The sequence below is a fragment of the Canis aureus genome, chromosome 21 (genome assembly GCF_053574225.1).
Source record: "Canis aureus isolate CA01 chromosome 21, VMU_Caureus_v.1.0, whole genome shotgun sequence".
NCBI lineage: Eukaryota > Metazoa > Chordata > Mammalia > Carnivora > Canidae > Canis > Canis aureus.
In genome coordinates, this window is record NC_135631.1 from 3,314,591 (window position 1) to 3,341,573 (window position 26,983).

At 55.0% G+C, this 26,983-nt stretch overlaps 1 protein-coding gene and 1 long non-coding RNA gene across 6 annotated transcripts; one reads left to right on the forward strand and one right to left on the reverse strand.

Moving 5' to 3' along the window:
• Positions 1-4,633: 4,633 nt before the first annotated feature.
• LOC144292250 (uncharacterized) lies at positions 4,634-26,928 on the reverse strand. Its single transcript, XR_013359697.1, has 2 exons — positions 26,764-26,928; positions 4,634-4,974 (listed from the first exon to the last, which is right to left on the reverse strand). It is a non-coding gene; the product is annotated as an uncharacterized LOC144292250 (long non-coding RNA).
• On the forward strand, positions 14,444-22,641 carry SLC22A12 (solute carrier family 22 member 12). 5 transcript variants are annotated; one of them, XM_077862238.1, is made up of 11 exons: positions 14,509-14,617; positions 15,085-15,201; positions 15,713-15,816; positions 16,313-16,467; positions 16,542-16,710; positions 18,977-19,100; positions 19,246-19,361; positions 20,157-20,371; positions 20,840-20,948; positions 21,159-21,362; positions 21,903-22,641. In XM_077862238.1, the coding sequence occupies exons 3-11, from the start codon at positions 15,749-15,751 to the stop codon at positions 21,961-21,963; spliced, it is 1,221 nt and encodes a 406-aa protein (XP_077718364.1). In that variant the 5' UTR covers positions 14,509-14,617; positions 15,085-15,201; positions 15,713-15,748; the 3' UTR covers positions 21,964-22,641. The 5 variants fall into 5 exon arrangements, with proteins under 5 accessions (XP_077718361.1, XP_077718362.1, XP_077718360.1 ...); XM_077862234.1 differs by having other exon boundaries at positions 14,446-15,201; XM_077862237.1 differs by lacking the exon at positions 15,713-15,816 and having other exon boundaries at positions 14,446-14,617.
• Positions 26,929-26,983: the final 55 nt, after the last annotated feature.

The window sequence follows — 26,983 nt, forward strand, 5'->3', positions numbered from 1 at the left end:
GGCTAAGGTTGTGATCCTGGGGTCCTGGGATTGAGTTCCCTATCAGACCCCACAGGGAGTCTGCTTCTCCCTCTACCTATGTCTCTGCCTCTCTCTCTGTGTATCTCATGAATAAATAAATAAAATATTTAAAAAATAATGCAAGTTTATTTATTATAAAGGGAAAAAATGATATGCTGGGCTTCCTAAAAACTAACATTTGTTTTCCAAAAGACACTGTTACGAAAACAAAAAGGCAAGTCACAAATTTGGAGAAAATATCTGAAAAATCTGTGTCTGACAAAGAACTTCTATCCAAAAAATATAAGGAACTCTTACCACTTAACAATTAAAAAGATAATCCAAGTTTTAAAACACTTAAAAATGTTTCAACAGATGCTTACCAGAGAGAATACATGAATGGCAAGTCAGTGTATGAAAATATGAACCACATCATCATATTTAAACCACAGCAAAATGCCACCACAAACCCACTAGAATGGCAAAAATTTTAAAGACCATGTATTGGCGAGATTGCGGGGCAACTGTGGGAATGTAAAATGGTACCTCTTTGGAAAACAGTGTGGCAATTTCCTAAAAAATTATACACAGCCAATCCTACCACCCAGCTGCTCCACTTCTAAATATTTACCAGAAGAAATGGAAGACTGTGCCCATAAAGACTTGCACGTGAATGGTTGCAACAGCTTTATTTGTAACTTCCAAAAGCTAGAAACTACCCAAATGTCAATCAACAGATGAGTAGATAAACAGATTTTGGTGTATCTATGCAATGGTTTACAATTCATATAAAATATATGCATATAAAATGCTAGAAAATGCAAACTACTCTGTAGCACAAAAAGCAGATCTGTGGTCGTTCAAGATAAGAGGAAAGGAGGGAAGGAGGGATTTCAAAGTTGTGGCAGGGACTCTTTGGGGTGATGGATATTTCATTATCTTAATTATGAAGATGGTTTCATTGGTGTTTACCTATGTCAAAAACCCATTAAATTATATACTTAAATATGAAAACTAATCAGGGTGCCTGGGTGGTTCTGTCTACTAAGTCATGATCTCAGGATCCTAGGATTGAGCCTTGCACGGTGCGGGTGTCCCTGCTTAGCAGAGTCTGCATCTCCATCTCCCTCTGCCCTTCCCACCCTCTTGTGCATGTTCTCATTCTCTCTCACAAATAAATTTAAAAAAGAATAAAAAAAAAAGAGGTGATCAAATTTAAAAATTATTATCGAGGTGCCTGGGTGGCTCTGTCATTTGAGCATCTGATTCTTGATTTCGGCTCAGATCATAGTCTCAGGGTGGTGATCTCAGAGTCAAGGGATTGAGCCTTGCGTTGGGTTCCATGCTCAGCACGGTATCTGAGATTCTTTCTCCCTCTGCCACTTCCCTGACTCGTGCTCTTGTGCTCTCCCGATCTCTCTTTCTTAAATAAATAAATAAAATCTTCTAAAAAGTATTAACAAATGGTTTTGTACACGAAATGGGGCTTCACTTGTCCTCAGAAGCCCCTATGGGGCCCCCACCAACACTGTCTTCCCGCATCTTCTTGTTTCCTGTATGTGTGTCTGCTACTTACACGTCCCTCAGCAATATGCTGTAGCAACACCAGCGTGGAATTCCGTGGTCTTCCGCCACTTACTTCTTCCAACTCAATATTATATGACACATCCTTATCATTTATGGCTATGGTGCTTCACTGCCTTACATGTTTATTAAGTTTGAAAGTGAGCCTGGGCGGCAGGCTGGGTGGCTCAGCAGTTTAGCGCTGCCTTTAGCCCAGGGCCTGATCTTGGATACCCGGGATCAAGTCCCACATCAGGCTCCCTGCATGGAGCCTGCTTCTCCCTCTGTCTGTGTCTCTGCCTCTCTCTGTGTGTCTCTCATGAATAAATAAATAAAATCTTAAAAAAATAAAAAATAAAAGTGAGCCTAGAGCAGAGCCTCTATGGGAAGACAGCTCCCAGCCCAGGCCCTAAGGCCAGGCGTGTTTGGCCGGAGGCCTGTGTCTCCTGGGCCGTGAGTGTAGAGGACAGGGTGGCACTGCGGCCACCCAAGTGGCAGGGCTGGGCCTCCAGGGCCAGTGGCAGTGGTGGAAAGTGTTGACTGGATTCTGGGTGAGAAGGATGCCTGTAAGGTCTTAAGCGAGGGCTGACATGATCTGACTGGGATTCCGAAAGGTGGCCCTGATCTGTCCCAGAGCAGAGAATCCGTGTCAGGGCTGTGGGGCTGGGGGCGGGGAGCCTTGACAGGTGGCTGTCGTGACCCGGCAAGAAACAACATGGTTCGACCAGGGTGCCCACGGATACCTGTGCGGAGATGTGGTTGGAGGAAGGGTGTGATTTGGATGGAGTCCCTTGGATCTGCTGAAAGGTCAGGAGTGGAGCTTGAAAAATAGGAAGAGCCCAGGAAGACTGATGTTTTCTGAATGGCCCACCTGATGGGGGTTTACCACATGGGAACACCTTTTCCCCAAGTAAGGAGTGAGCTTGCAAACATCTGTGGGGAGCCCAGCCGGCGGGGGCAATATGGGGCTCAGCCCTAAGGCCACTCAGGCCCAGACAGCATCTCCCTGAAGCTTGAGCCGAGGGTGGCCAAATCTCCCGAGTGTTTTTAAATCAGAGGTCACAATTTTTATGTGAAATCTTCAAAATATTCAATGTTGGCTCACTTGCTTAAAACATAGCGTTGGGGAATGTCTGGATGGCTCAGCGGTTGAGCATCTGCCTTTGGCTCAGGGTGTGATCCCCGAGTCCCGGGATCGAGTCCCACATCGGGCTCCCTGCATGGAGCCTGCTTCTCCCTCTGCCTATGCCTCTGCCTTTCTCTCTGTGTCTCTCATGAATAAATAAATAAATAATCTTAAAAAAAAAAACAAATAAAAAATGAAACAGCATTTTGAGGCACCTGAGTAGCTCATTCAGTTAAGTGTCTCTGCCTTGGGCTCAGGTCATGATCCCAGGGTCCTGGGATGGAGCCCTGAATGCATCCCACTTCCTGCTCAGCGAGGAGCCTGTTTCTCCCTCTCCCTCTGCCCTCCCCCTTGCTCATGCTCTCTCTCTCTTTCTCTCAAAATAAATAAATAAAGTCATTAAAAATAAAGTAAAATAAAAGAGATGTCTGGGTGGCTCAGTGGTTGAGCATCTGCCTTTGGCTCAGGTCATGATCCCGGGGTCCTGGGATTGAGTCCTGCATCGGGCTCCGGGCAGGTAGCCTGTTTCTCCCTCTGCCTGTGTTTCTCATGAATAAATAAATAAAATCTTTAAAAATAATAATAAAACACAGCATTTGGGCCACATAAAATGTGTCTGGAGGAGCCAAGCCCCTCTCATGTTCCAGCTGCACCAGGAGCCACACAAGACACTTGGTGGGAGCAATCACCAGGGTTCCAGCCTCTTACTTTCCCAGGCCCCTCCAGCCAGACTATCCAAGACTGGGATTATCTGTGTAGTAGCAGGACCCTTCTCGCAGCAGCTGGGACCCAACAACCCCTGTGCTGCCTTCCTGGCGTCGGGATCTCAACACAGCCCACGGTGAAGTCATGACCTTCCCCCAGACCCAGGATGGCCCAGCTCCAGTGGTGTTGAAGCCAGAGACTTAGCAGTTGTCTTTGAACCCTCCCTCTCTCACCCCATGTCACCAAGACTCACTGCTTCCCTCTCTGGAATGCACCTCCCATCCAATTGTGTCTGTCCTCATCAAGGCCACCACCTAAGCCAGGCTCACTTCTCCCCGGACACCACAGGAGATCCTCACTGGTCCCTGCTCCCAATGCTGCCCCCACAACACCCATCCACCACGTGTTCTCCAGGGCTCCCGTCACTGCCCTACAGGAGACCCTCCAGTGGCTTCTCACCTTCTGTCGATTCTCACGAGACCCCCCAGGACCCCATGTAACCTGGCTTTATCCCCTGCCTGCTTCCCCCTCATTCACCCCCTTGTGGCACCAGAAACATAGCAGGTCCTGCCCACTGCAGGGATCTCCCACACACTGCTGCCCTACTGCTTGCTCGGCCCTCACCACTTGGCCCCTTCCCAGTCTAGGTGTAAGTGTTTGTCTCTCCTCGGTGAGGCCATCCTCACTGCTGGCTGAGTCCTCACTGCTGGCTAAGTCCCCAGTGCTGGCCCATCCCACTCCTCCCTGTTACTCCCATGCCCTCTTGATTTCTTTCATTACACTTATAGAATTTGTGGGCCTCCTGACATTGGCCCTCCCCACTCCCTCCATCTCACAGGCAGGAATGCTTCTGTCCTGGTCTTGCTGCATCCCTAGAACTTTGCTCCAGGGCCTGACTCAGGTATTTTTAAAAATAATTGTTGGTTGAATAAACGAATGAATGAATGAATGAATGGGAGAGAAGAGAGCATGAAGAAGCCAAAGAGGACATTCCATTGTTCCATTGTGTTTCCATTCTCTTTGCTTCCACCTGCTGAAAGCCTAGAGCCCCACCTTCCCAAGCCAGAGTGTGGCCAAGAGTCTCCAGGGATCTCCACCCCTCCACAAGTACCCTCCTTCCCACCACTGCTCCAGGCACCCACGTCAGATCAGGGTCCCTGCCCATGGTATCACTGGGAGGCACCATGTTCTTTGGGCTAGGTCACTGGTGGCCCAAAAGGCCAATACTAAGGAGACAGGTTTTGATTGGAAAGAAAGATGAGCTTTATTTTGGAGGCTGGCTACCTCAGGAGAAGGTGTACTCTTGTCCAAAGGCCAACTCTGAGGTTTCTGCCTGGGCCAGAGATTTCTAAAGGGAGTGAGTGAATCCGTTAAGGGAGTGCAGGGATCTGTGGCTTTTCTGGCTTGCATGCAGACTCGGTGATGCCACCTCCAGAGTTATTCCGGTGCTCAGGGTGGTGCAAGAAGGTCTGGTTCCTCAGTGCCATGGGGGTGGTTGTGCAAGACAACTCTATTCTCTCTGCAGGAGGGGGAAGGTCTACGCATGTGCAAAGGGAAGTCAGTGAAGTCATTTGTGTGACCTTAAAAAGAAAAAGACGTTTTGCTAAAAGATGGCTGGACTCATCCTAGAGCCAAGGCAGCTTCAAGCCAACTTGCTGGCTTCTGTGGCCTGGGAATGTTCTGGTTCCTTATTTTCCAAGGCCAGTGGTCTGCAAGTCTCAAAGAAAGCAAATTGCTTCTGTAAGGAGCATGTTAACTTGCTTCACTCTTAAGTGTTGTTATACCCCCACCCAGCTCATGTAAGTTGAGGAGACCTCAAGTCCCACCCCAAAGTGCCTGGCGATTCTGTGCTGGGGCCCAGAGCCTGGCACCCAATGGAGGCGGGGCACCCACAGGACCTGAGAACAGACCCCTTAGGGATACACCTGTCTCAGTGAGGAACCCCACCCCACCCAGGCCGCATGGCGGAACACAAGACCCTGAGGACACTGGTTTGGCAGGAGACACTACAGCAAAAAGAGGACAGAATGGTCCTGAGATAAGAGCAGACCTCCGGGACAGGAGGAAGCAGAGGAGAGAGAAGGAGGGAGAAGGGGCAAGACCGTCCAGTTCCAACCAAGCCTGGTTGTTCTCATTGCTGCAGGGCAAACACGCCCTCTGTCTCCTCAAATCTTACTGACTGAGGCCAGCAGAGCATGCGTGCAAGTGTGTGTGTGAATGTGTGTGTGCATGTGTGTGTGCAGTGCACGTGTGAGTATGTGTGCATGTATGAATGTATGCACGCACACATGTGTATGCACCGTGTGTGAATATATGCACCCATGCATGCATGTGTGCATGTGCAAGTGTGTGCATGCACATGAGAATGTGTGTACAAACACATGTGTGTGCATTTGTGTGTGAGGGCCTGTGTGCGTGTGTGCGGGAGTATATGTGAACACGTGAGTGCATGCGTGAGTGCCTGTGTGCACATGTGTGAGTGTGTGCATATAAAGGCTGGAGGCTGACCTTTGATTTCTTGCCTACAGGGCCATCGAGTATAGACATGTAGGGAGACACAAGCCCCGTGACAGAGACTCCAGCGGGGACAGGAAGTAACCAGGAGCCCAGCAGTCCTACCTTCACCACCTGTCTCCCCGAAACCCTCCTGCATTTTGTCCAAACAGCATGGACAGGGAGTAAGTCCGGAGGTCCAGTCCCCCTCACATCCACACAGGTGCTCTTTCTCAAAAAGTACGAGTTCCTCATTAAAACGGCCAAGCAAATAGCAGCCATATGTGAAAAGATGAATCACATTTGACCCAGATTTACAGCAGCCTGACTGGTGTGTCGTCGATGCCTGTCCTTCAAACAACTTCTATCCCTGCTTGATCTGACTCTGGGCCAACCCCAGCTTCCCATGAACCCTTCTCAAGTTAGCTTCCTGGGGCGCCCAGGTGTCTCCCCCCTCCTCCCATTGTCAGAAAAGTAAAAGATGTTGGTAATAACATTAGTAATGGGCATTCACTGCTCGCCGGGGGCTGCTATAGCCAACTCGCCAACTCCTGTGTCCTCACAGGAGCTTTAGGAGATCAGAACAATGATTGCCCCCATTTTACAGAGGAGGAAACTGAGGCACAGAGAAGTTAAATTCCTTTCCCAAGGCCACACAGCTTGGGCAGAACAGGGATTTAAACCCACTCCAGAGTCTGTGTGATAACCTTTAGGCCACACTGCCTCTCCTTTCAGGCGAATTCTCGGGTTCGTTAATAAACCTGGCTGGCACTGGCTACTTTGAACTCTGACTGTGCACTTCTCATCCCCAGAAGCGGAAAAGTAAACTCCTGATTGCATAGTGTGTTTGCACACTGCTGGCCAAATCCTGCCACTGGGCTTTCCAGCAAAATGAGAGGGATTTTGCCAAAATGCCTGTCCTCCCCCAACCCCTACCTGCTCCCAGCCCCCAGCTTGTCCTTGCATCAGCCTAACATCACTGCTCTTGACAACAGGCTGCAACTCAAAACCAAGAAGAGACAGGGACCCTGTTGGAGGACCAGGTGTCCCTAAAATGCAGCTATGCAGCATCTGGTTTATTCAGTAAGGATGCTAGACCCCCGCCTTGAAGGTCCGAGGACGCGGGGCTCCCCCCCAGGGCCTGGCAGCGGTGTTTGCATCCGGCCTTGTTAAAATGTGCCAGCCGGTGGCTGCCCAGGGTGGGCCAGACCCTCCCAGAGTGAGGCAAAGTTCAGCCTGTCTGAGAGGCCTGGGCTCTGACAAGCCTTATTCTGACGGCTGGTTAACATCTCTCCGTTGAATTTTAACATGAAATATCTTTTAGACACAGCAAGGAGAGCGAAGTCCCTTTGGTGAAGGAAGGCCAGACTTTCCCTTTGAAAGGGAAGCCGTCCAGCGCTCTCCTTGACCTATTTAGAGCACATTTGTTCAAGGGGCCGGAGACACCTGGGCAGGGGACTGTGGTCTGGGGGGCTACGGTCAGGGGGGCTGCGATCAGGGCCAATTAAAGTCACGGCACAGTCATCCCTGAGCCCCAGCCACCTGCCAACGATGGCACCGAGCCAGCGGCTTGTGCCTGCCCCACACCCAGTGGTGTCCCCATGGGCGATGGGTACTGCCGGTGACCCCCCCCACCTGCTCCCCCGGGGTCAGCAGCCTTGAGGCCAGAGGTGAGTTCGGAGCCATGCCAGGGACAGGAGGCAAGACTTTGTGCACAAGGGCCCACTGGGGCTGGGGACGAGGCTGGGCCCGTGTGGTGTGGCAACGGGGGACACGGGCTGTTCTGGGGGGAGACTCTGGAAGTCAGCTTGGGGAAGGCCACATCTCTGTCCTAGGAAATCTCTTACTGAGTCTTTTGGCCACACAAAAGTAGAGCTAAAATCTGGTCCAGGGGGAGAATAGGTCGAGCTGGCAGCGCAGAGAAGCAAAGGGATCCCTGCCCCGGGCACCAAAGGGCGATGACAGGGACTCACTTGGGGCTTGCTCTGGGAGGCGCTGAGCTAGGAGATTGGAGTTACATGAGCTCAAGGAAAATGAGAGGTGAGGGAAGGTGCTGCCAATGGGAAGGGAACGGGACCCCAGTGAGAGGGACGGGGCAAGGGGTCAGGGACACTAGCCGTGAGGCTTTCAGCGGCTCCCCGGCATCCTCCCCTGCTGCCCGCAGCCTTCAGCCAACCTCAGAAGTTAAAAACAGAGCTACCACAGCTGAACAGACCTGGGCTGTAGTCCCGATCCTAGCACAGGGTAGCTGTGTACTCTGGACTCTGCTCAGAACCTCAGGTTCCACATCGGTAAAATGGGTGTAAGAATGGAATATTGGGGCTCCTGAGTGGCTCAGCTGGTTAAGTGTTTGCCCTCGGCTTGGGTAGTGGTCTCAGGTCAGGTTCCCTGCTCAATGGGGAGCCTGCCTCTCCCTTTCCCTCTGCCACTTCCCACCACCCCCTTGTGCTCTCTCTCTTTCTCAAGTGAATAAATAAAATCTTAAAAAAAAGAAAAAGAGGGGCACCTGGATGGCTCAGTGGTTGAACATCTACTTGGGCTTAGGCCATGATCCCAGGGTCCTGGGATCGAGTCCACATCAGGCTCCCCACAGGAAGCCTACTTTTCCCTCCACCTGTGTCTGTCTCTCATGAATAAATAAATAAAATCTTAAAAAAAAAGAAAAGAATGGAATATCTAATTAGAAGGGTTGTTGGAAGGATTAAATGAGTTACTACAGGAAGTGAAGTTAACATTGTGTCCAACACACAATAAAGACTCAATGATGGGCAACCCGGGTGGCTCAGCAGTTTAGTGCCCGCCTTCAGCCCAGGGTGTGATCCTGGAGACCCGGGATCGAGTCCCACATCGGGCTCCCTGCATGGAGCCTGCTTCTCCCTCTGCCTGTGTCTCTGCCTCTCTCTCTCTCTCTCTGTCTCTCATGAATAAATAAAATCTTAAAAAAAAAAAAGAAAAAGACTCAATGATTCTTAGGTATCAGCCTCACCACCACCATCATCACGAGATGTTGAGGTATCTCTCAGCTGTTCTGTGGGAAAATCTGAGTTGAGCCCATGGTCCCATGTGGGGCACATTTGCTAGTGGTGAGGGGGAGTGGGGCCACCGTGTTTCTCCAGAAAGGAAAGTTCCAGACTTTCAGAACTGCTCAGAATAGCAGTTTGGAACAAGAAACACTCAAGAGACCAGACGTTCAGAGGTTCTGGAGAAGTTGGAACTCCAGGCACCACCACATGTGTTGGGGTAGGGGGTGTCAGGAGAAGGTGAAGATCCTCTGAGAGCCACAACTTCTTGTCCTGGAAACACCCCTGTGAAGTGGGGTGTGTGATGCTCTTTCCACAGATGAGCCGGTCCTGCTCTGGGTACATGAGGACTCTGACCCAGCCTTGAGGAAACATGGGGCCGTCATCTGACTGAGGGAAGAGCTCAGGGCCATTGCAGAGGCAGAGCTATCAGGGGGACATGCAGGGGCAGCAGGGGAGGAGCTTGGAGGGAGGGGTAGTGGCAGTGGGCTGGTGTGCTGGTGGGCTGGTGGTCATGGCCCTCGGACAGAAGAAAGAGCAAACAAGAGAAGACGGCATTGGGGCATTTCAGGAATGAGTCGTGTTCTGTGGGGGCCAGGCCCAGGCCACGTGAAAGTAGCAGCACAGAGAAGGCTCTGAGGATGGACCAGGGAGAAGAGGGCTCCAGGCGGCTTGTCTTGCCCCAGAAGCACTGGGGTGTCATCAAAGGCTTTGTGAAAGGGTGACAAGCTGCAGGCTGGCAGACACCTTCAAAGGGACCAACCCAGAACGTTCCCCCAGGACAGACATCCTGCCTTAAAGAATTCAGCCCATGGATCTGAGGGAAGGGAGGAAGGAGAGTGGAGGCTCAGATGCCACATTAATATTGTGTCCCGAGTTCTGGGGACCCTGGAGGTAGGAGCAAACCCAGCTGGCTCTGGCTGCCCCCCTCCAGCCACCCGCCTTGATTCTGCCAGCCCTGCGAGCCGCCTGGGGAATCTGCTGAGTCATTGACAGTGAGCACTCCTGCCTGCCCTTTCTCCTGCCTGGCCTGGGACCAGAGGCAGCTGCTGTCACCACAGGACGTCGGGGGTTGGGAGGAATCACAAAAAACCTGCTGCACGATCCAGCCAGAAAGATGATCACAGTGCATCCCCCAGTCCAAGAAAAACCCGTGTTGACCAACAGCATACCTGTGCCCATTTTCGGGCCATATGCAATCTCCTGCTAACACCTGATATTCCCCAAGGCTGGTTCTGGGTGGCGGACCCCAAGCCTTTCCATGGTGCCATCTCTCTGGCTCCTGCTCATCCGCCTTACCCTCTGCTCCTTGACCCTCTCCTCACCCACAGTCATAATCTAAACCACCCACTTTTGCTGGATCCTCCCCTTCCTGACCTCTAAAAATTGGAGATGAAGGGCTCCATTTCAAGCCTCATCTCTGTGCTGTGAAAGGTCGCTTCCTAGGTGAGCCCGTCATCAGTCCAGGACTTGAAATGCCTTTCAGCCTTAATGATATCAAGGGGATGACCCACCCATCCAGCTATATTATCTTCCATTTGCTTCTTTTATCAGGGAGAAGATCCTCGGCTGAGATGGATCAAAAGATTCCTATGTTCTAAATTTAGAAATTTAGTTTGTCTTTGGAAAGGCTTCTTTCTCTCTGGGTACATAGTTTCATTTCAGCTTAGGGGAGAAGACCTTTAAAAAAGTTCCTATCAGGCTCTGAATATCAGCTTCAAACGTGACCAACTTCTGATCGTAGAGCTACTTTTTAATCCTTTCAAATATCTTGTTAAGTTGCGGTGGGAATAGGTATAAAGACTCCTGGCAGCATCGAACAACTGCAGGGACGCGAGAGGTGTCCCCAGAGAGGGTGCAAAAGCTACTACTACCCTCCCAAGATCCAGAGCCACTCTCAAAGATGGCCACAAAAAAAAAAAAAAAAAAAAAAAAAAAAAAAAGACTGAGATAAACCCTCTGGGAGCTGGCAAGAGGCGAGAGGACCTTAGCTGCAAATGGCCACACTGCTGTCTGGCCAGCCATATTTTGGGGCCCCCAACCCAACTTTGTGCTGCCTGCAAATGCAAGAACTGATAACCTGCGCCCCAACCCCCGCTTGTAGACAGGAAGTCAAGCAAGTTCTTGGGACACAGAACCAGACAGACACGGAGGCTATAGTGTCCCTGGGAGAGAAAAGATCAACAAACAACCAATGAGAACCTGAATTTACAAGAGTCTGGAGTTAGAAAGGAAAGGACATGGGAAATTTTACCCTCCTTTTCGACAGGGCTCTACAGAGATCCGGGAGAGCTGACTCTGGTGAGAATGCTCACTCTTTGCCAGCCTCTACCCGTCTTCTCAGGACCCCACCTGCAGTCTGCTGACACGGTGCCCCTGGGGCCAGAGTGGCTCCAGTGGGGATGTGGAGAAGGTTGTTCTGATGGGCCTGCAAGGTCAGGCAGTTGGATTAAAGCTGAGCCCTGCAAGGAGGGGTCCTTGAAGATGTTAACTGTACCAACAGTAGAGAAGAGGACCAAAACCCAGGAGTGTGGGGAGAAGGGAGGGGACCAGCGAAGGATACAGAAGCTGGTATGAAAGCTGTGGGCCCAGGGAAGTGCCTTCCAGTAAGAAGAACCCAGAAAAGGTCACCGAATGCAGCTGCAGTGAGGTCATTGGGGACTGGGGTGTAACAGGGACAAAAATCTGATGGGGATCAATCCAAAAAGAATAGGAAGAGAGGGATCCCTGGGTGGCTCAATAGCTTAGTGCCTGCCTTCGGCCCGGGGTATGATCCTGGAGTCCTGGGATCGAGTCCCGCATCGGGCTCCCTGCATGGAGCCTGCTTCTCCCTCTGCCTGTGTCTCTGCCTCTTTCTCTCTCTCTCTCTCTGTCTCTCATGAATAAATAAATAGAATCTTAAAAAAAAAAAAAAAGAATAGGAAGAGAGAAATTGGAGGCAAACACCCATGATGCTTTTGTGAAATTGTACTAGAAATAGTAGTAGGAAAAGAGGTGGCTGCTGAAGAGAGGTGATAAAAGGGAGGGAGGGGGCTAGGGGCAACCAGGTGGCTCAGTCAGTGAGGCGTCTGCCTTCAGCTCAGGTCATGATCTCAGGTTCCTGGGATCGACCCCCACAGCATCAGGCTCCCTGCTCAGCGGGTTCTCCTCCCTCCCTACTCATGTTCTATCTCTATATCTCTCAATTAAATAAATAAAATCTGTAAAAGAAAAAGGGAAGGGAGCTTCTCTGAGGATTGGGGGAATGTCATATTTGGAGTTCTTTTAAACTTTTATTTATTTACTTATTTTTTTAAGTAACCTCTACCCCCAGTGTGGGGCTCAAACTCACAACCCTGAGATCAAGAGTCGAACGCTCTTCTGACTAAGCTAGCTGGGAGCTCTGAAAACTGGTATATTTGTACATTGGTGGGAACTATCCAGTAGGAAGGCAAAGACAGATGCTAAAGAGGCTTGAGCAAGTGTCAAGGTGGGCTGCAGGGAACACAGCCAAGGGGGTCACGATGAGGGGGAGCACGAGGGCCACTGAAGTAGCAGGAACAAAGGTGGAATGGGGGGCCCCGAGGCAGGTCAGAGGATGAGACTGTTGGATTCTTCTTTTTTTTTTAAAGATTTTATTTATTTATTCATGAAAGACACAGAGACACAGGCAGAGGGAGAAGCAGGCTCCATGCAGGGAGCCTGACATGGGACTCGATCCCGGGTCTCCAGGATCACGACCCAGGCTGAAGGCAGCACTAAACCGCTGAGCTACCTGGGCTGCCCGAGACTGTTGGCTTCTAATGACTTTTATTTCTTTAGCAAAACAAGGAGAAAGGACATCCTTTGAGAGGTCTGAAGACAGGAGGTGGCATAAAAAAGCTCCTGGAGGATGTGCTCCAATATGAGTTTATCAGAAGTGCCATGCACGATTGCCAAACCAAAACAGAAGAAAATAGAGCAAGAAAATGCAGTGGGTTTAGTAGAAAATAGGAACAAGGAGGGGCTCCATGGGTGGCTCAGCGGTTTAGCCTCTGCCTTCAGCCCAGGGCGTGATCCTGGAGGCCTGGGATCGAGTCCCACATCAAGCTCCCTGCATGGAGCCTGCTTCTCCCTCTGCCTGTGTCTCTGTCCCCCTCTCTCTGTGTGTCTCTCATGAATAAATAAATAAATAATATTTTTTAAAAAATAGGAACAAGAAAACAAAAAACAAAGGGAAAATTCAGCAAAGAAAACATACAAGAGTCCACATGAGGCAGTAATTCCAATAAACGGAATAGGTTAGAATTACAAGTTAAAGTCAGAGCCTTTTGGCTTGGGTTTTGCAAAAAGAGACATGAAGCTTAGTTTGCAGCCCAGAATGAGGAACCTGAACGTGCCAGGGACCAAAGCAGACTCTAGAAGTACTTATGCCAGAGTGTCGGCAGTGGTGACTACTAGCTGGTGGGTTTAGGAGCGATCTTTGTTTTCTTTGTACCTTTCAATATTTTCTGAAACTTTTTGGGAGTGTGTACACTAATTTTATAGTTGGAAAAAAACAGAAGCTGCTGTTAAAGCCAGCTGAAGCAAATTTATATGGCGCCTGCACTTGCTGTCCAATTCTGTGCCAGTCCCAAAGATGCTCTAAAGAAGAGTTCCTGCCCCCCAAGACCTGGCTGGAAATGAGACCAGCTGGACAGTAATAGAGGTGCAGGCCATTGTGAGGATGGGACTCTACTACTGACTTCGAGCCCAGGAGGGAGGCAAGCATAAGCAAGCAGAGCCCCCTGGAGGAGGAGGCACTCGTAGTGCATGCGGGACGTGGTCCAAGGGTGAGCCCGGGGATGCATTCCAGGCTGCGAGCATCAGCAAGGCCAGGAGCAAGGCCAGGACCCCATGAAGTTGGCCCAGGGCACACGGGGGAAGCGGTGGGGGCGTCGGGGCCCAGAGGCCAGGGAGGCAAACAGGTTGTACCTGGTGCGCTGTGCAGATAGGCAGGGAGAGAGTGGGCAGGACACAAAGCAGCTAGGAGCTACTCCCCAAATGGGCAGCCTTGAGCCCCAAAGTACATGAGAAGAAATGGCTGGGTCCCTGTCACAGCTCCTTGGCTCATCCTCTACCTGCCACACGTCACACATACACATTTGATGGCCCTGGAGAGCCCTACTGAGGGCTCAGAGAGGGTGACCACAGAGGAGCATGGCCATCAGTGGCAGCAAACAATGGAGGTCAGGGGTTTGGGTGGGGGGCTGGGCCACACAGGCTGCCAATGACCCAGACCCAGGCCACATGCACACACAGATGTCAATCCAGGCTCATGCCGGTGCCAGGATCAGTATGGCCCTGGCCGGCACCTGTCCTGAGTGTGCCCTGGAGAGTCACCCTGTGAGGCAGGCAGGGGAGCCGCGGGGAGACAACAGCCTGGCCAAGGCCTCCCCTACACCTATCAGAGACCAGGTGCTCCGGGCCACACTTCCTGGCAGGACAGGAACAGCTATGCGCTTGCCTCTGGGCCTCCCTCAGAGCTAGGTTAAACTTTGACTGATTCTTAACCCCTAACTCCGTAAGTATCCTCTGGTCACATTTTAATTCCAGTCTGGGTGACTTCAGTCTTCATTTTCCCCACTTCCTGTATTGAGTTTCTCCGGGAGGTACAGGCCCTGCTGAGTCTCTGGAAGGATGCCGGTGGCTTCAGAGTCACATCCCACAGCTCCCAGTCCCAGTTGGAGCCACTCCAAGTGACAGTTGCCAGGTGGGTGCCTGGAGAGACCAGGCCCAGAGTCAGCGAAGTGGGTGGCCACTGCCATGCTCCAGGCTTCTCTGCTGGCGAAGTAGGTGCTGCTGTGGGGCAAGCGGGCCCCCCACATTGGCCCCTTTGCCCTAGGCCACTTCCTGTGAAGGGGGCACCTCCACTGGGCCCCCTGCGTGGGCTCCATGGCATTTTCTGAACTCTTGGACCTAGTGGGTGGCCTGGGCAGGTTTCAGATTCTCCAGATGGTGGCTCTGGTGGTCCCTATCATGTGGCTCACCACTCAGAGCATGCTGGAGAACTTCTCGGCCGCTGTGCCCAGCCACCGCTGCTGGGTTCCCCTCCTGGACAACAGCACTGACCAGGCCAGTGTCCCCGGGACCCTGAGCCCCAAGGACCTCCTGACCGTCTCCATTCCATTGGGCCCCAACCACGAGCCCCACCAGTGTCTCCGCTTCCGCCAACCACAGTGGCAGCTCCTGGACCCCAACGCCACGGCCACCAACTGGAGTGAGGCTGCCACAGAGCCGTGCGTGGACGGCTGGGTGTATGACAACAGCACCTTCACCTCCACCATCGTGGCCAAGGTAAGAGGCTCTCCTGACACCTTCCCCAAGTCCTCACTTTAGGGACCAAGGTCAAACTCACATTTGACTGGATTCAGAACAGCCCAGTCCTGGGAGGGACCCACCTCAGCAGACCTCCTCACTTCCGGCCCCTCCTCTCGCTCATCGCTCATCGGGAGGCAGTTCCAGTCTGTCTCAGGGGACAGGGAACCCCAGGAGGCAAATCAGCCCAATCTGGGCAAGTGGGAGGGGCCTCTTTTTAGAACCAGAGAGACCTGGGGGAGTAGGGACCAGGCACCGACTCAGGGTGGCCCTGCACAGTGGGTGAGGCAAGGGAGAGCTAATGAGTCTAGAAAGGACTTGACCCGGGACTAGAGGGCAATAGGGTGATGTGGAGAGGCTTAGGGGGACAGCCCTGCCTACCACCCTAGAGGTCTCCAGGCCATCTACCCACACCTAGCTCCCACGGGCCTCCCCATCAGTGCCTCCGCTCCCTCACATCTGGGCTTACCTCCCACTACTCTCCCACCAGTGGGACCTGGTGTGTGACTCCCATGCCCTGAAGCCCATGGCTCAGTCCATCTACCTGTCTGGGATGCTGGTGGGAGCTGCTGTGTGCGGCCGAGCCTCTGATAGGTGAGGTCCCCCACCCCGGTCCCAGCAGCCCCCTTCGCCTTGTGTTCCCAGGCTCCCATAGCCCTGGCCTCTTGTCGCCGGGTCTGGGGAGAAAGCGCTCAGCCGCCAGTCGGAATGCCTGCACGGGAGTCACACTCCTCACGCCTTCCAGCTTTGCCCCTGAGCAAGCCTCCTCCCCACCCCGAGCCTTCTGGGGTTCTCCTCTGGGGTTGGAGAGGGTCATCACTCCTTTCCAACGTTCACTGCTAAAATCTGCCCGGCCACAAGCTGCCTCCTGCTGACGGCGAGCTCATTCTCTGCCCAGAGCGCCTCCGAGCTTCCCCGGGCCCAGGGGACTCTGGGGGTGCGTACGAGCCTTTCATGGGTGGGTAACTCAAGTGTGGACCAAGCACCACTTCCACCTCCACTCGGAGGCCAGTGCAGGCGCCCCAGAGCCCCAGGGCTGGTGCGGGGTGCCCGCGGACCCCGCCCCATGCCCGTGTCTGTGTGCCCGCAGGTTTGGGCGCAGGCTGGTGCTGACCTGGAACTACCTTCAGATGGCCATGTCAGGCACGGCGGCCGCCTTTGCCCCCACCTTCCCCGTGTACTGCCTGTTCCGCTTCCTGGTGGCCTTTGCCGTGGCCGGCGTCATGATGAACACCGGCACTCTCCGTACGTCTCCGCCACGGGCCACGCGAGGGAGGCTCGTGCAGGCTCCCAGGCCGACACCTGTGGTCTCCTTGCAGTGATAGAGTGGACGTCGACACGGGCCCGAGCCTTGGCCATGACTCTCAACACCCTGGGCTTCAGCTTCGGCCAGGTCCTGATGGCCACAGTGGCCTACGGTGTGCGTGACTGGGCATTGCTGCAGCTGGTGATCTCTGTGCCCTTCTTCCTCTGTTTCGTGTACTCCTGGTGGGTGTCTTCCCTCTCCTCAGAGAAGACCTGCCCACCCCCCCACCCTGCGAGCAGAGGCCAGGGGGGACACAGCCAGGGGACAGGCACAGGAGCCTGACACAGCTGGCTGCCCCAGGCCCACAGTGCTCACCCACTCCAACCAAAGGCCTTTCCCTGCTCCTCCCAAGTGCCTCCTCCTCTACTCATCCTCCTCCCATCCCTTCCTTCCCATCATCTCTTGGCCCTTTACCCTCTCGAGTCCCTGGGTGCCTTGGCATGCATGCCTCTAGGCATGTTTTCTGAGCCCTTTGTGTCCGGCATGGCAGCACAAGGCCAAGCTGAGGGGTGGGATGCAAAGATACAGCTCACATGCATGTGTGCACACACACACATGCCCCACTCCTAGAACACAGCCCTGGTCAGCCTCATGTACTGACATCATTACTGAAGGACAGGGACCACGACCCAGTGGTCAGAGGGGACTCATGCCCCACCCCCCCACAGGGCCAAGATACGTGAGAGGTTAGGGAACATCTGCACTGCCCTGAAATAAATCAGGCATGGTTCTTGCCCAACTCCTGAAACATAATAGGTGCACAGCAAATATTTCTTGGATGGCTGGCTGGATAGATGATGATAGAAAGAAGATGATAAACTAGTGAATGGATGGGTAGATGGACGGGTGGAGGGAGGGAGCGAGAGAGGGAGGGAGGGATAGATGATAGAGATAGATAGATGATAGATGATGATAGATAGATAATAAACTAGTGAGTGGATGGGTGGATGGGATGGATGGATGGAGGGATGGATGGGTGGATGGGTGGATGACAGCCTGCAGAGCAGAGCTGAGCCTGGCTCATTCACAAACAGACCCAGCAACATAGTACTTGCTTGGCCATTGTGGTCACTGCAGAAAGAAGCACAGCAGAAGCCAGGGGAGGACGGGGCACCCCTCCTGGCTATTTGCTGCAGGCCTCTCCCTGGGGCAGGGGGCGGGAGGTTCCGGTGCCCTCTTCCCGGCCACCTAACCTGTGCCCCAGGCTCTGACTCCCTCCGCATGCCGCAGACCCCAAATCCTCTCTTTGGCCCTGCCTCCACCCATCCCCCTGATGACATCTCCATGACTGGTGTCTTGGCATCACAAATATAACATCTCCTTACACCTGCTCTTTCCCAAGGCTTCCTCAGGGTTGACAGCAGCCCCCTTCCAGGAGGTCCCAGGGTCCGAATTGCCATGACACTTCCCTATCCCTCACCGTCCCCCTTACCCAAGTCCAACAGGTCACTGGGGCTTGTCAACTCTACCCTTGACGTGTGTCTGGAGTCCCCATTGTCTCCCTGGCTCTGCTAACCTGAAGGACCTCAGGGTCTGGTGCATGTGGAGTAGGTGACTCCACCCCTGGCTGCTGTTCCCAGAGAAAGGGAGCCTGGCTGGGGGCCCTGCCTGAACAGAGGTGCAGAGGCAGAAGCCAGTGTAGAGTGGTGGGCAGGACAAGGGACTCAGTGGGCAGGGCCAGGGCAAGGGGTCTGGGCGATGGGTGCCAGGTTGTTGTTAAGGGCCGGGTCCTGGCATGAGGAGGGGGAAATGGGATGTGCAGAGCCAACTCGCATCCAGGAGACAGCAACTGTCATCCTGGCATGGGCAACACAGGGTCAAAAGTGAGGCAAGGGCAGTGGGCCCGAACAGGCTCGAGGGGTGCTAGAAGTGACCAGAATTGGTGGCTGATTGGGTGTGGGTGGAGGGGGCTGGTGATGTCAGGACCAAAGACCCTGCTCCAGGCCTGAGCCTCTGGGTGTGAAGCTGCCTGCATGGAGGGGGCCTTGGGGGAAGAGCCAGCTCATGCAGGAGGGTGCAGCCTTGAGGGTGAGCAGAAAGGCTGTGTGTGACATCAGGGAGGTGCCAGACAGTAGGGGACCCTGGGGGGTTTGCAGTCCTGTAGTCCTGTAACTACACGCAGGAGGGTCCTTACTGTACATGGATTCACCCAGGCCTGGTTCCCAGGTGAGGCAAGAGAAAGGCCACAGGTCAGGAGCGAGGCCAGAAGGGGAGGACAGGGACACCCAACCACAGTCCAAGAGGGAGAAGGAGAAAGGCAGAAAGGGTGGCCTGTAGGGGAAGGAGATTATCACACGGTGTGGCCTCACTGAGCCTGGGGCCTGTGGGTGCCAGTGAGCACCCCACCCCGCGGGACAGAAGGAAACAGAAGGGCAGTGAGGCTCACACAGGCTGGGCCCCGGGGGCCACAGGCAGTGCCCCTCTCATTTCCCCCCTGAACCCCTGCAGGTGGCTGGCAGAGTCTGCACGATGGCTCCTCATCACAGGCAGGCTGGAGCAGGGTCTGCGGGAGCTGCGGAGGGTGGCTGCCATCAACGGGAAGGGGGCGGTGGAGGACTCCTTGACCACCGAGGTAAGGCAGGGCTGGACCTTCCTGTGGGCTCAACCCTCAGACCCTCTCCCTGCCCCTGCTCAGGGCTTCTGGGAAGAGGAGGGTCTTAGGGAGGAGGGCCCCCTGGCGCCCCCAGGGCTGACACCTTCCCACCCCAACCCTGCAGGTCCTGCTCTCGGCCATGCAGGAAGAGCTGAGTGCGGGCCAAGCTCCCTCCAGCCTGAATGCTCTGTTTTGCATGCCTAGACTGGGCCTCCGGACCTGTATCTCCACTTTGTGCTGGTAGATGTCCCCTTGACCCACACCCAAGGCCCCAGCCTCCACCTCTGGTGGGCTTTGGGCTGTTGCAGGCCCCCAGGGACCCTGGAATCAGGGCTCTGGTTGGCATCCAGTCAAGGGGCCTCCAGTGACTCTCCTATGGGTCCCACTGTCCTGACAGCACCTCCAGGACAGGGCCGACAGCACAGCCATGTCCCTTCTAGCAGTCAGGCTCCCAGAGGAAGCTGTCCAGGTGGGGTCAGGTGGGGGAGAGGGGATGGCAGAGATGCCTAAGGAGGAGGGGTCAGGTGGGGGAGAGGGGATGGCAGAGATGCCTAAGGAGGAGTCATAGCAAGGGTGCTGGGAGAGCTGAACTGCCCAGCCGTCTGGGGAGGAGAAGGCACGCCCACCCCATCTGCAGGGGCCAGGGAGGAGGGGGGGGTATTACCAGAGCCCAGGTGCCAGTGCCACTCAGCAAGGACTAGAACCACCGAGGCCCACAGAAGAAGGACATGCTCAGTTGAAGCTGCAGCCATAGAGGGGCCATGGCCACTGCCAGCCACGGCACCCAAGGGAAGGAGGAAGGAATTATCCCGCCTTCCCCAGCCCAGGACCGCACTGCCAGCGTCTCACCAGTGCCTTCCATTGGCCAAACCTATGGAGAAGCAGCACTGGCAGGGGAGCCCAGGGGAAGGTGGTGCACAGAGACCACCCTCCCGCTCCACAGAGCCTGCAGGAAGAGGGTGGAAACGGGTCTGAGAACAAAGGAACCAGTGAGCAGCCCTGCTCCCAGCCGACTCCACCTGCCCCGGCCCGCAGGTTTGCCTTCGGCTTCACCTTCTACGGCCTGGCCCTGGACTTGCAGGCCCTAGGCAGCAACATCTTCCTGCTCCAGGCCCTCATCGGGGTCTTGGACATTCCAGCCAAGATAGGCACCCTGCTGCTGCTGAGCCGTCTGGGCCGCCGGCCCACTCAGGCAGTGTCCCTGGTGCTGTCGGGGCTCTGCATCCTGGCCAACACGCTGGTACCATACGGTAAGCAGGGGGTCCGGGTGCTTACAGCTGCGTCCAGAGGCTTTCCCACCTAGGGGAGCGGGAGAGGCTGAGCCAGGAACAGAGGCCCTGGCCTCCTCCTCAGAGGCCCAGTTAGGAAGGAGGCTGCTGGGGCATCGGGAGAGATGGTGGTGGCCTATACCAGACAACAGAAGCAGGGACAGCATGGAGGGGGTGGCATCGTGAAAAATTATGGAGATAAAATAAGAACTTAGTCCTGGAATGCAGGGATAGGCGGGGAGCAGGGAGTCAAGGAGGACTCCTGGGGTCTGGCTCTGGGTGTCGGGGTAAGCATTGAACATAGCCACGAGGTCACTCAGGATGTGTTCTGGGGACACCCAAATGGAGGTGAATCACAGACATTGGGAGGTTAGGGACAGGTTTAGGCTGGAAACAGCCCCCATCTGACCTCGGAGCCCCTGCCACCCCGACTTTGCTAACTGTCCACAGAGTTGGGGGCCCTGCGTTCAGCCCTGGCCGTGCTGGGGCTTGCGGGGCTGGGAGCCGCCTTCACTTGCATCAGCATCTTCACCGGTGAGCTCTTCCCCACCGTGCTCAGGTGAGGGGTTGCCTGGGGCTGGGAGGGCAGGATGGGGATGGCCTTCCCCAGACTCGGATGTCCCCCCCCCTCTCCTCCATGTGGCTTCAGGGCTGCCCAGGTGCATCCTGCCCCCGCTGGACCCCTGTATCCCTCTGGACAGAGTGGGGCTGGGCGGTCAAAGCCGTGGGCAGACAGAGTGGCCCCTCACTGGCGTGTCTGTGACTATAGGATGACGGCGGTGGGCCTGGGCCAGATGGCAGCCCGTGGGGGAGCTATTCTGGGGCCTCTGGTCCGGCTGCTGGGTGTGCACGGCCACTCGCTGCCCCTGCTGGTGTACGGGGCAGTGCCCGTGCTGAGCGGCCTGGTGGCCCTGCTGCTGCCAGAGACCCAGAGCCTGCCGCTGCCCGACACCATTCAAGATGTGCAGAACCAGTGAGTGAACTCAGCCCTGCGGCCGACCTCTCTGCCCTCCAGAGAACCCCGGGATGGGGCGGGCCTGCCACCCACCCCCATCGCTGGGCACAGGGGAAGCAGAGGTGCAGGAAGGGATGGAACAGTACATCTTTGGGAGATGAGACCAAAGGCTGGGTCCCCCGGCTGACCGCCTGGACTTTGTTTCCTGCTCTTCATTCTACCATTTAAGGCCTAAATAGCTGGGCCACCCCCAGCTCCACCTTAAGAGAAGTCCAGGGGATGGAAGCCTGTAGTCCTTTGTAAAGGGGGGGCCAAGGGGCATGATAGGCATTGTTGGGGGCCTTGGGGGTCCCGGAATCTGTTGCTGAATCCCCTCGATAGCTGGCAGGGCTGTCACCTGCCCACCCTTTCCCCAGCATGTACTCAGGGGGCCCATTCCTGGGCTCCCCAGAGCAGCGCCCTAAGACCTCTCGAGTCCCTGGGAGAGATGTAGTTCAGGGGTCATAGGTCATGCTGCACCCACGAGACACAAAGCTTTTGTCTTTCATGTCTGAACAGGGCAAAGAAGGCAACACAGAGCACCCTGGGGCCCATGGTCCTGAAATCCACACACCTTTAAGCCTCCTGGGAGTTCTGCCAAGGATCGCTGGGCGGAGCACCTTCTCTCCTTCGGAGGAGGCAGGACAGCAAAGGCCCCCATCTCTAGAAGAAGCCCCAGGGCTGTCCCTCTCCGCCAGAGGAGCCACCTTCGATTGAGAAGGAGGAGAGGATGGCTTGACTGGCCAAGGGGTCGGCCCCATGCACCCTCGCAGGACCCTCCCTCATGACTGTGAGGAGGAGCAGGGACCAGCTTCCCACCCTGCTCCCTGCTCACTCTGCTGGCGGCCCCCAGCTGGCCACTGCCCCCTGAGCTTGGAGGCCACCGTCACCCGCAGTCAAAACTCTCCCAGCACCTCGCACTGCCCCAAGGGCCTCAACATGTCTCAGCTCCTCAGCTGTACCCAAAAGGCAGCTCTGGCCCTTGGTCCCTCATCCCCACATTCCAGCCACGGGACCCATCCTCTGTGCCCCTCCTACCGGACCCAGGGCAATAGCCTCCTTCCTGCAGGCCCAGGGCCCAGCCCAAGGCCAGAATGAATCCCTTACCCACAGCTGTGGCCATGCACATGACTCCTGCCCTGCCAACCCAGGGGTTCCCAGAGGCTTCCCCCTTGGCCCCAGCTCCCACACAGAGCCTGGTGGGAGGGGCAGCAATGCGAAGGAGGCAAAAGAATGAATAAAGGAACAAATGACAGCCCTTCACTGACTCCACTGATGAGCCACAGGTGGGGGTGGGGTGGGGTAGAGGAGAGCTCTGGGGAGCTCCTCAATGGGTTGGCCCTCTCCCAGGCTGGTTTTTCTGCCCCTGGTGCCAGGCCAGAGTGTCTGCCCTTTCTTTCAGGCTCTGTTATGAGCTGGGCACCATCCTGGATGCCTCAAGGCATCATCTTATCTTTTCCCAAACCCTTCAAGGAAGACAGCCCATTTTACAGATGGGAAAGTAAGGTTGGATAAACCAATTACCCATGACCTACAGCTAAGAGGGGCAGAATCACGAGTGAAAGCCTCAGTCTCCAGAGCCCAGCTTTGGCTACGACCCCCCCCCACCCACCCAGCTTGCCCTGGGCCACGCAACCTGGGCAGCCAGGGATGTTTCTTGAGGCAGATGCCTCCCTCTCAGAACCAGCCAAGACCCAGCAGAGTCTACTGGCACCACTTACAGGAAAACCCGGGGCAAGACCTCACATGGAAAGGGATGGACGCCTGAGCTCCCCTAACACAAATGTGGGTGTAGGCAGAAGCCACTTGCTGCCCATCGGGGTCCCCACCAGCTGCTAATCTGCTGAGCCACCCCAGAGCAGTGCTCAGGTGGTCTCTGCTCTGTTTGTGTCACTGCTTCCAGGCGCCTCCTTAAAGGTACCCTACACATGCGTGCACACAGACACATACACACGCACACACACACACACACACCAGTGATGGGGGTACACGCGCTCAGACACACATGAGAAGACAAATGGGAAAAGAGAAAGTTGCTCCTTGTCCCCAGGAGACAGGTTCGCTCACTGGCCTGGTCTTACGGGCTGCAGCCCTGAGCCTCTGAGGGTGGGGGCAGCAGGTATCTGCCTGTGGCCACCCCTCAGTGGAGACCCCCAGGACAAAGGAGCGGGAGTGGGGATCACATTTGTAAAACTGCCCAAAGGCAAGTTTGTCTCAGCCTGCTCTGAACTTCTGGTCCTTCCTGTCTGCTGCTCAGCCGAGCCCTAGATACTTTCCCACCTTTGCTCAGCATTCTTGAGTCCCTGTGGTGTCCAGAAGCTTCCAGAAGAGAGAACCCAGGAGTAGTGGGAGATGGCTCCTCCTCAACCCTAGAGTGTTCTCCAGTTCGCCAAGTGTTCAGAGCTCTCCCCCTGCCCACATGCAGAGCAGCCTTGCTCCTGGCCCTTCCAGGAGGTCCCAGGTTCCCGGACCCATCCAGGCCCTACCGGCTTCCAACATGTCCTCCCCTCACTCAGCAGGACCTGGAAGCTGGAAGGGTCCAGGGCCCTGCTCCTCTCGGGCAGCCAGGGATGGCTGTCATCACCATGGCGGAGAGGATGCCCTTTGAAGGGTGAGGGGCTTTCTGGGCAGCAAAGACCTGCTTCCCAGCTGGGTGCCACCACCCAAATGGCAGGCCTTCACTTAGGACACTCCATCTCTTCTGATGCTCACCGCAGGGAGCTCCCGACCCCAGGGGCTGCAGGGGCACCCCATGATGGAAGAGCCAAGGGAACTGGGTGTGGGAAGGAAGAAGCCATCAACTACCCCACAGTCTCATTCTCCCCATGGCAATAGAGGCCTCAGGCAGTGTGGACAGGAAAATGGCTCGGCACCCACTTGGGCCCCTCTCCTGGCTCCAGACAGGACTGCAGCTCTCCCAAGAGGGTATGTGGGGAGGGCCATGCAGGCTCCTTTGGCTCTTTATCCACCTCCAGGAAAGGGCTGTCCTCCCAGAAGACTCCAGGCCTGGCTGAGATTGTGTTCTATTACCTGGGGGGTTGTGTGGTCTTCAAGGTCAAAGGTATCAGCTAGACTCCATTCAGCTTCTTCCCTCAACTCTGCCCTAGATCCTCCCCAGGTGGAATCTCCTGACACATCCCTGCAGGTAACAAGGGTCAAGGAGTGAGGTTCCTGGGGTTTCAGTCACCCCAGATGCTGTTTGCACACTCCTGGAGGTCACTGCCAGGCCAGCCAGACCCCAAGGAACTCAGCTCAGGCCCAGGTGTTAAGTTCAACATCATATGCCCAGACGAAGGAGCAGAGACTGAAGTGACCATATCTTGCAGATGGGTAAACTGAGTCAATGGTAGTGTCCAGAAATCTCTCCTCTCTTAAAACCAAGCCCTTGAGCAGGACTGGAGCCCATCCTGCCAACTCCTGCCCTGTCCCTCTTTCTGGACCTCTACTCTGATGGACTGTTCAGGGTCATTCTAGAAGTTTCCAGAGTAAGAATGTTCCCTTCTTGGCACCATGGAACTCCTGCCTGCCTATATTTGTTTTCTTTGGCTAGTGGTGATGGGGCAGGGGAACATGAGATAAGTTTCCATCCCTTGGACAGAGATCCTGGGGGGCAAGGTCATTACTGGCACGGGGACAGGATGGCCTGGCAAGATTGCTCTGAATCAGGGCTTCCTCCAGGTTCTAGGACTGTGAGCAGTGGCAGACAAGCAGGGTCCATGCCTTCCCGTGGGGGCTGGTTAAGGAGACAAGGAGAGGCCAAGTCTTTGGAAGTCCACACCGGGGGCAGCTCCAGGAGATCCCAGTCTCTCACCAGGGACAGCACTCGGGGAAGGTCCCTCAAAGGTCCCTGAGGAAACACCCCAGGGTAAGGAGGATCCTAAAACAAAAGCTGCATTCCAGGATGGAAGGAGGGGGAAGCGGGGCTCCTGTGGAGTCAAGCCAAAGGACCCTGAGAAGTGTCCAGACCTGGAAAATGCCCCAAGAACGAGCTGGCCAGGGGCACCTGGGTGGCTCAGTGGGTTAAGCAGCTGTCTTCAGCTCAGGTCCTGGGATCGAACCCTACGTGGGGCTCTCTGCTTGGTGAGGAGTCTGCTTCTCCCTCTGCCCCTCCCCCCTTTCATTATCTCACTCTCTCCCTGAAATAAATAAAATCTTTTTTTAAAATGAGCTGGCCAGGGGTGCCTGGGTGGCTCAGTGGTTGAGTATCTGCCTTTGGCTCAGGGCGTGATCCCGGGGTCCTGGGATCGAATCCCACATCCGGCGCCCTGCATGGAGCCTGCTTCTCCCTCTGCCTGTGTCTCTGCCTCTGTGTCTCTCATGAATAAATAAACAAAATCTTAAAAAAAAAAAAAAAATGAGCTGCCCAGCAACAGAGCCACCTGCGAATGGAAGTTCATGACACAGATCAAAGTGAAGGATGATGGGGAGCGAAAGACACAAGAAAGCAGAGCCAGGGATCCCTGGGTGGCGCAGCGGTTTGGCGCCTGCCTTTGGCCTAGGGCGCGATCCTGGAGACCCGGGATCGAATCCCATGTCGGGCTCCCGGTGCATGGAGCCTGCTTCTCCCTCTGCCTGTGTCTCTGCCTCTCTCTCTCTCTCTGTGACTATCATAAATAAATAAAAATTAAAAAAAAAAAAGAAAGCAGAGCCAGGAGAGGGAGGTGAGATCCACCCCGCAGAAAGGAGAGAACACCTGAGTGGCAGAAGCGTGGCGATGCAGTTGCCGCCTGGAAGATGAAGACCACCTGTGCTCTGCTTTCCTGAGAAGGCCCACACAGTCGGGTCACAACCTCACCTCAAGAGTTTATACTCCTTGCGACCGAGAAGCTTAGCAAATACAGACCAGGGTCTCAGGGCATTTGGGACCAGGGCCTGTTCAGTGTCTCCATGAAGGAGCAAGCGCCGGAGGGCAGGCTCTCCTCCCACCTGCAGCCCAGGAGCTACCCACAGTCAGCCAGCGTGAACTGGAGTGGGGGTGGGCGGGCTCCAGACCAGAGCGACCAAATCCCTAGGGATGCAGAGAAAGCAGAGACTCTGGAGTTAGGCAGACTGGGGGTGAGTGTGGACTCAGCTCCCGAAGCTCTCTTCACCCAGGAAGAACCCCACCTTCCCCTGTAACAGGGGCAGTGCCCTTGCAAGAGCCTGGCCCAAGCGGCCCCCAGAGGCAGAGACCCACTGTAGCCACTAGGGGGCAACACAGCGCTCTTGCCTCCGGCTTGTGCTGCTGAGCGGACCAGGTGGACGGGCTCAACCAGGGCCACGCCCCAACGGTCCCCCCAGCCTCACCCTTAGGCCAGGAGGGACCTAGGCTTGGGACAAAAACAAGGCGCCCCCGGCAGCCCCAAACCACGCTCAGCCCAAAACTTCACAGGCTACTTACCAGCTCTCATGGGCAGCAAGCTGGGCCCAAAACCCACCTCGGAGCCAGGACCAACGTCCCACCAGCACCCACCCTGAAAAAATTGCACGGGACCGTTGGATTTGGAAAGTTTTTGTTTTCTTTTCCCACACATTTCCGGGGTTGGGGTGTTTTCCAAGACTCAGACACATTTGTTAACAAAGAGAAAAAAAACTGGGGGAGCAGGGAGCCTGTGGGCAGA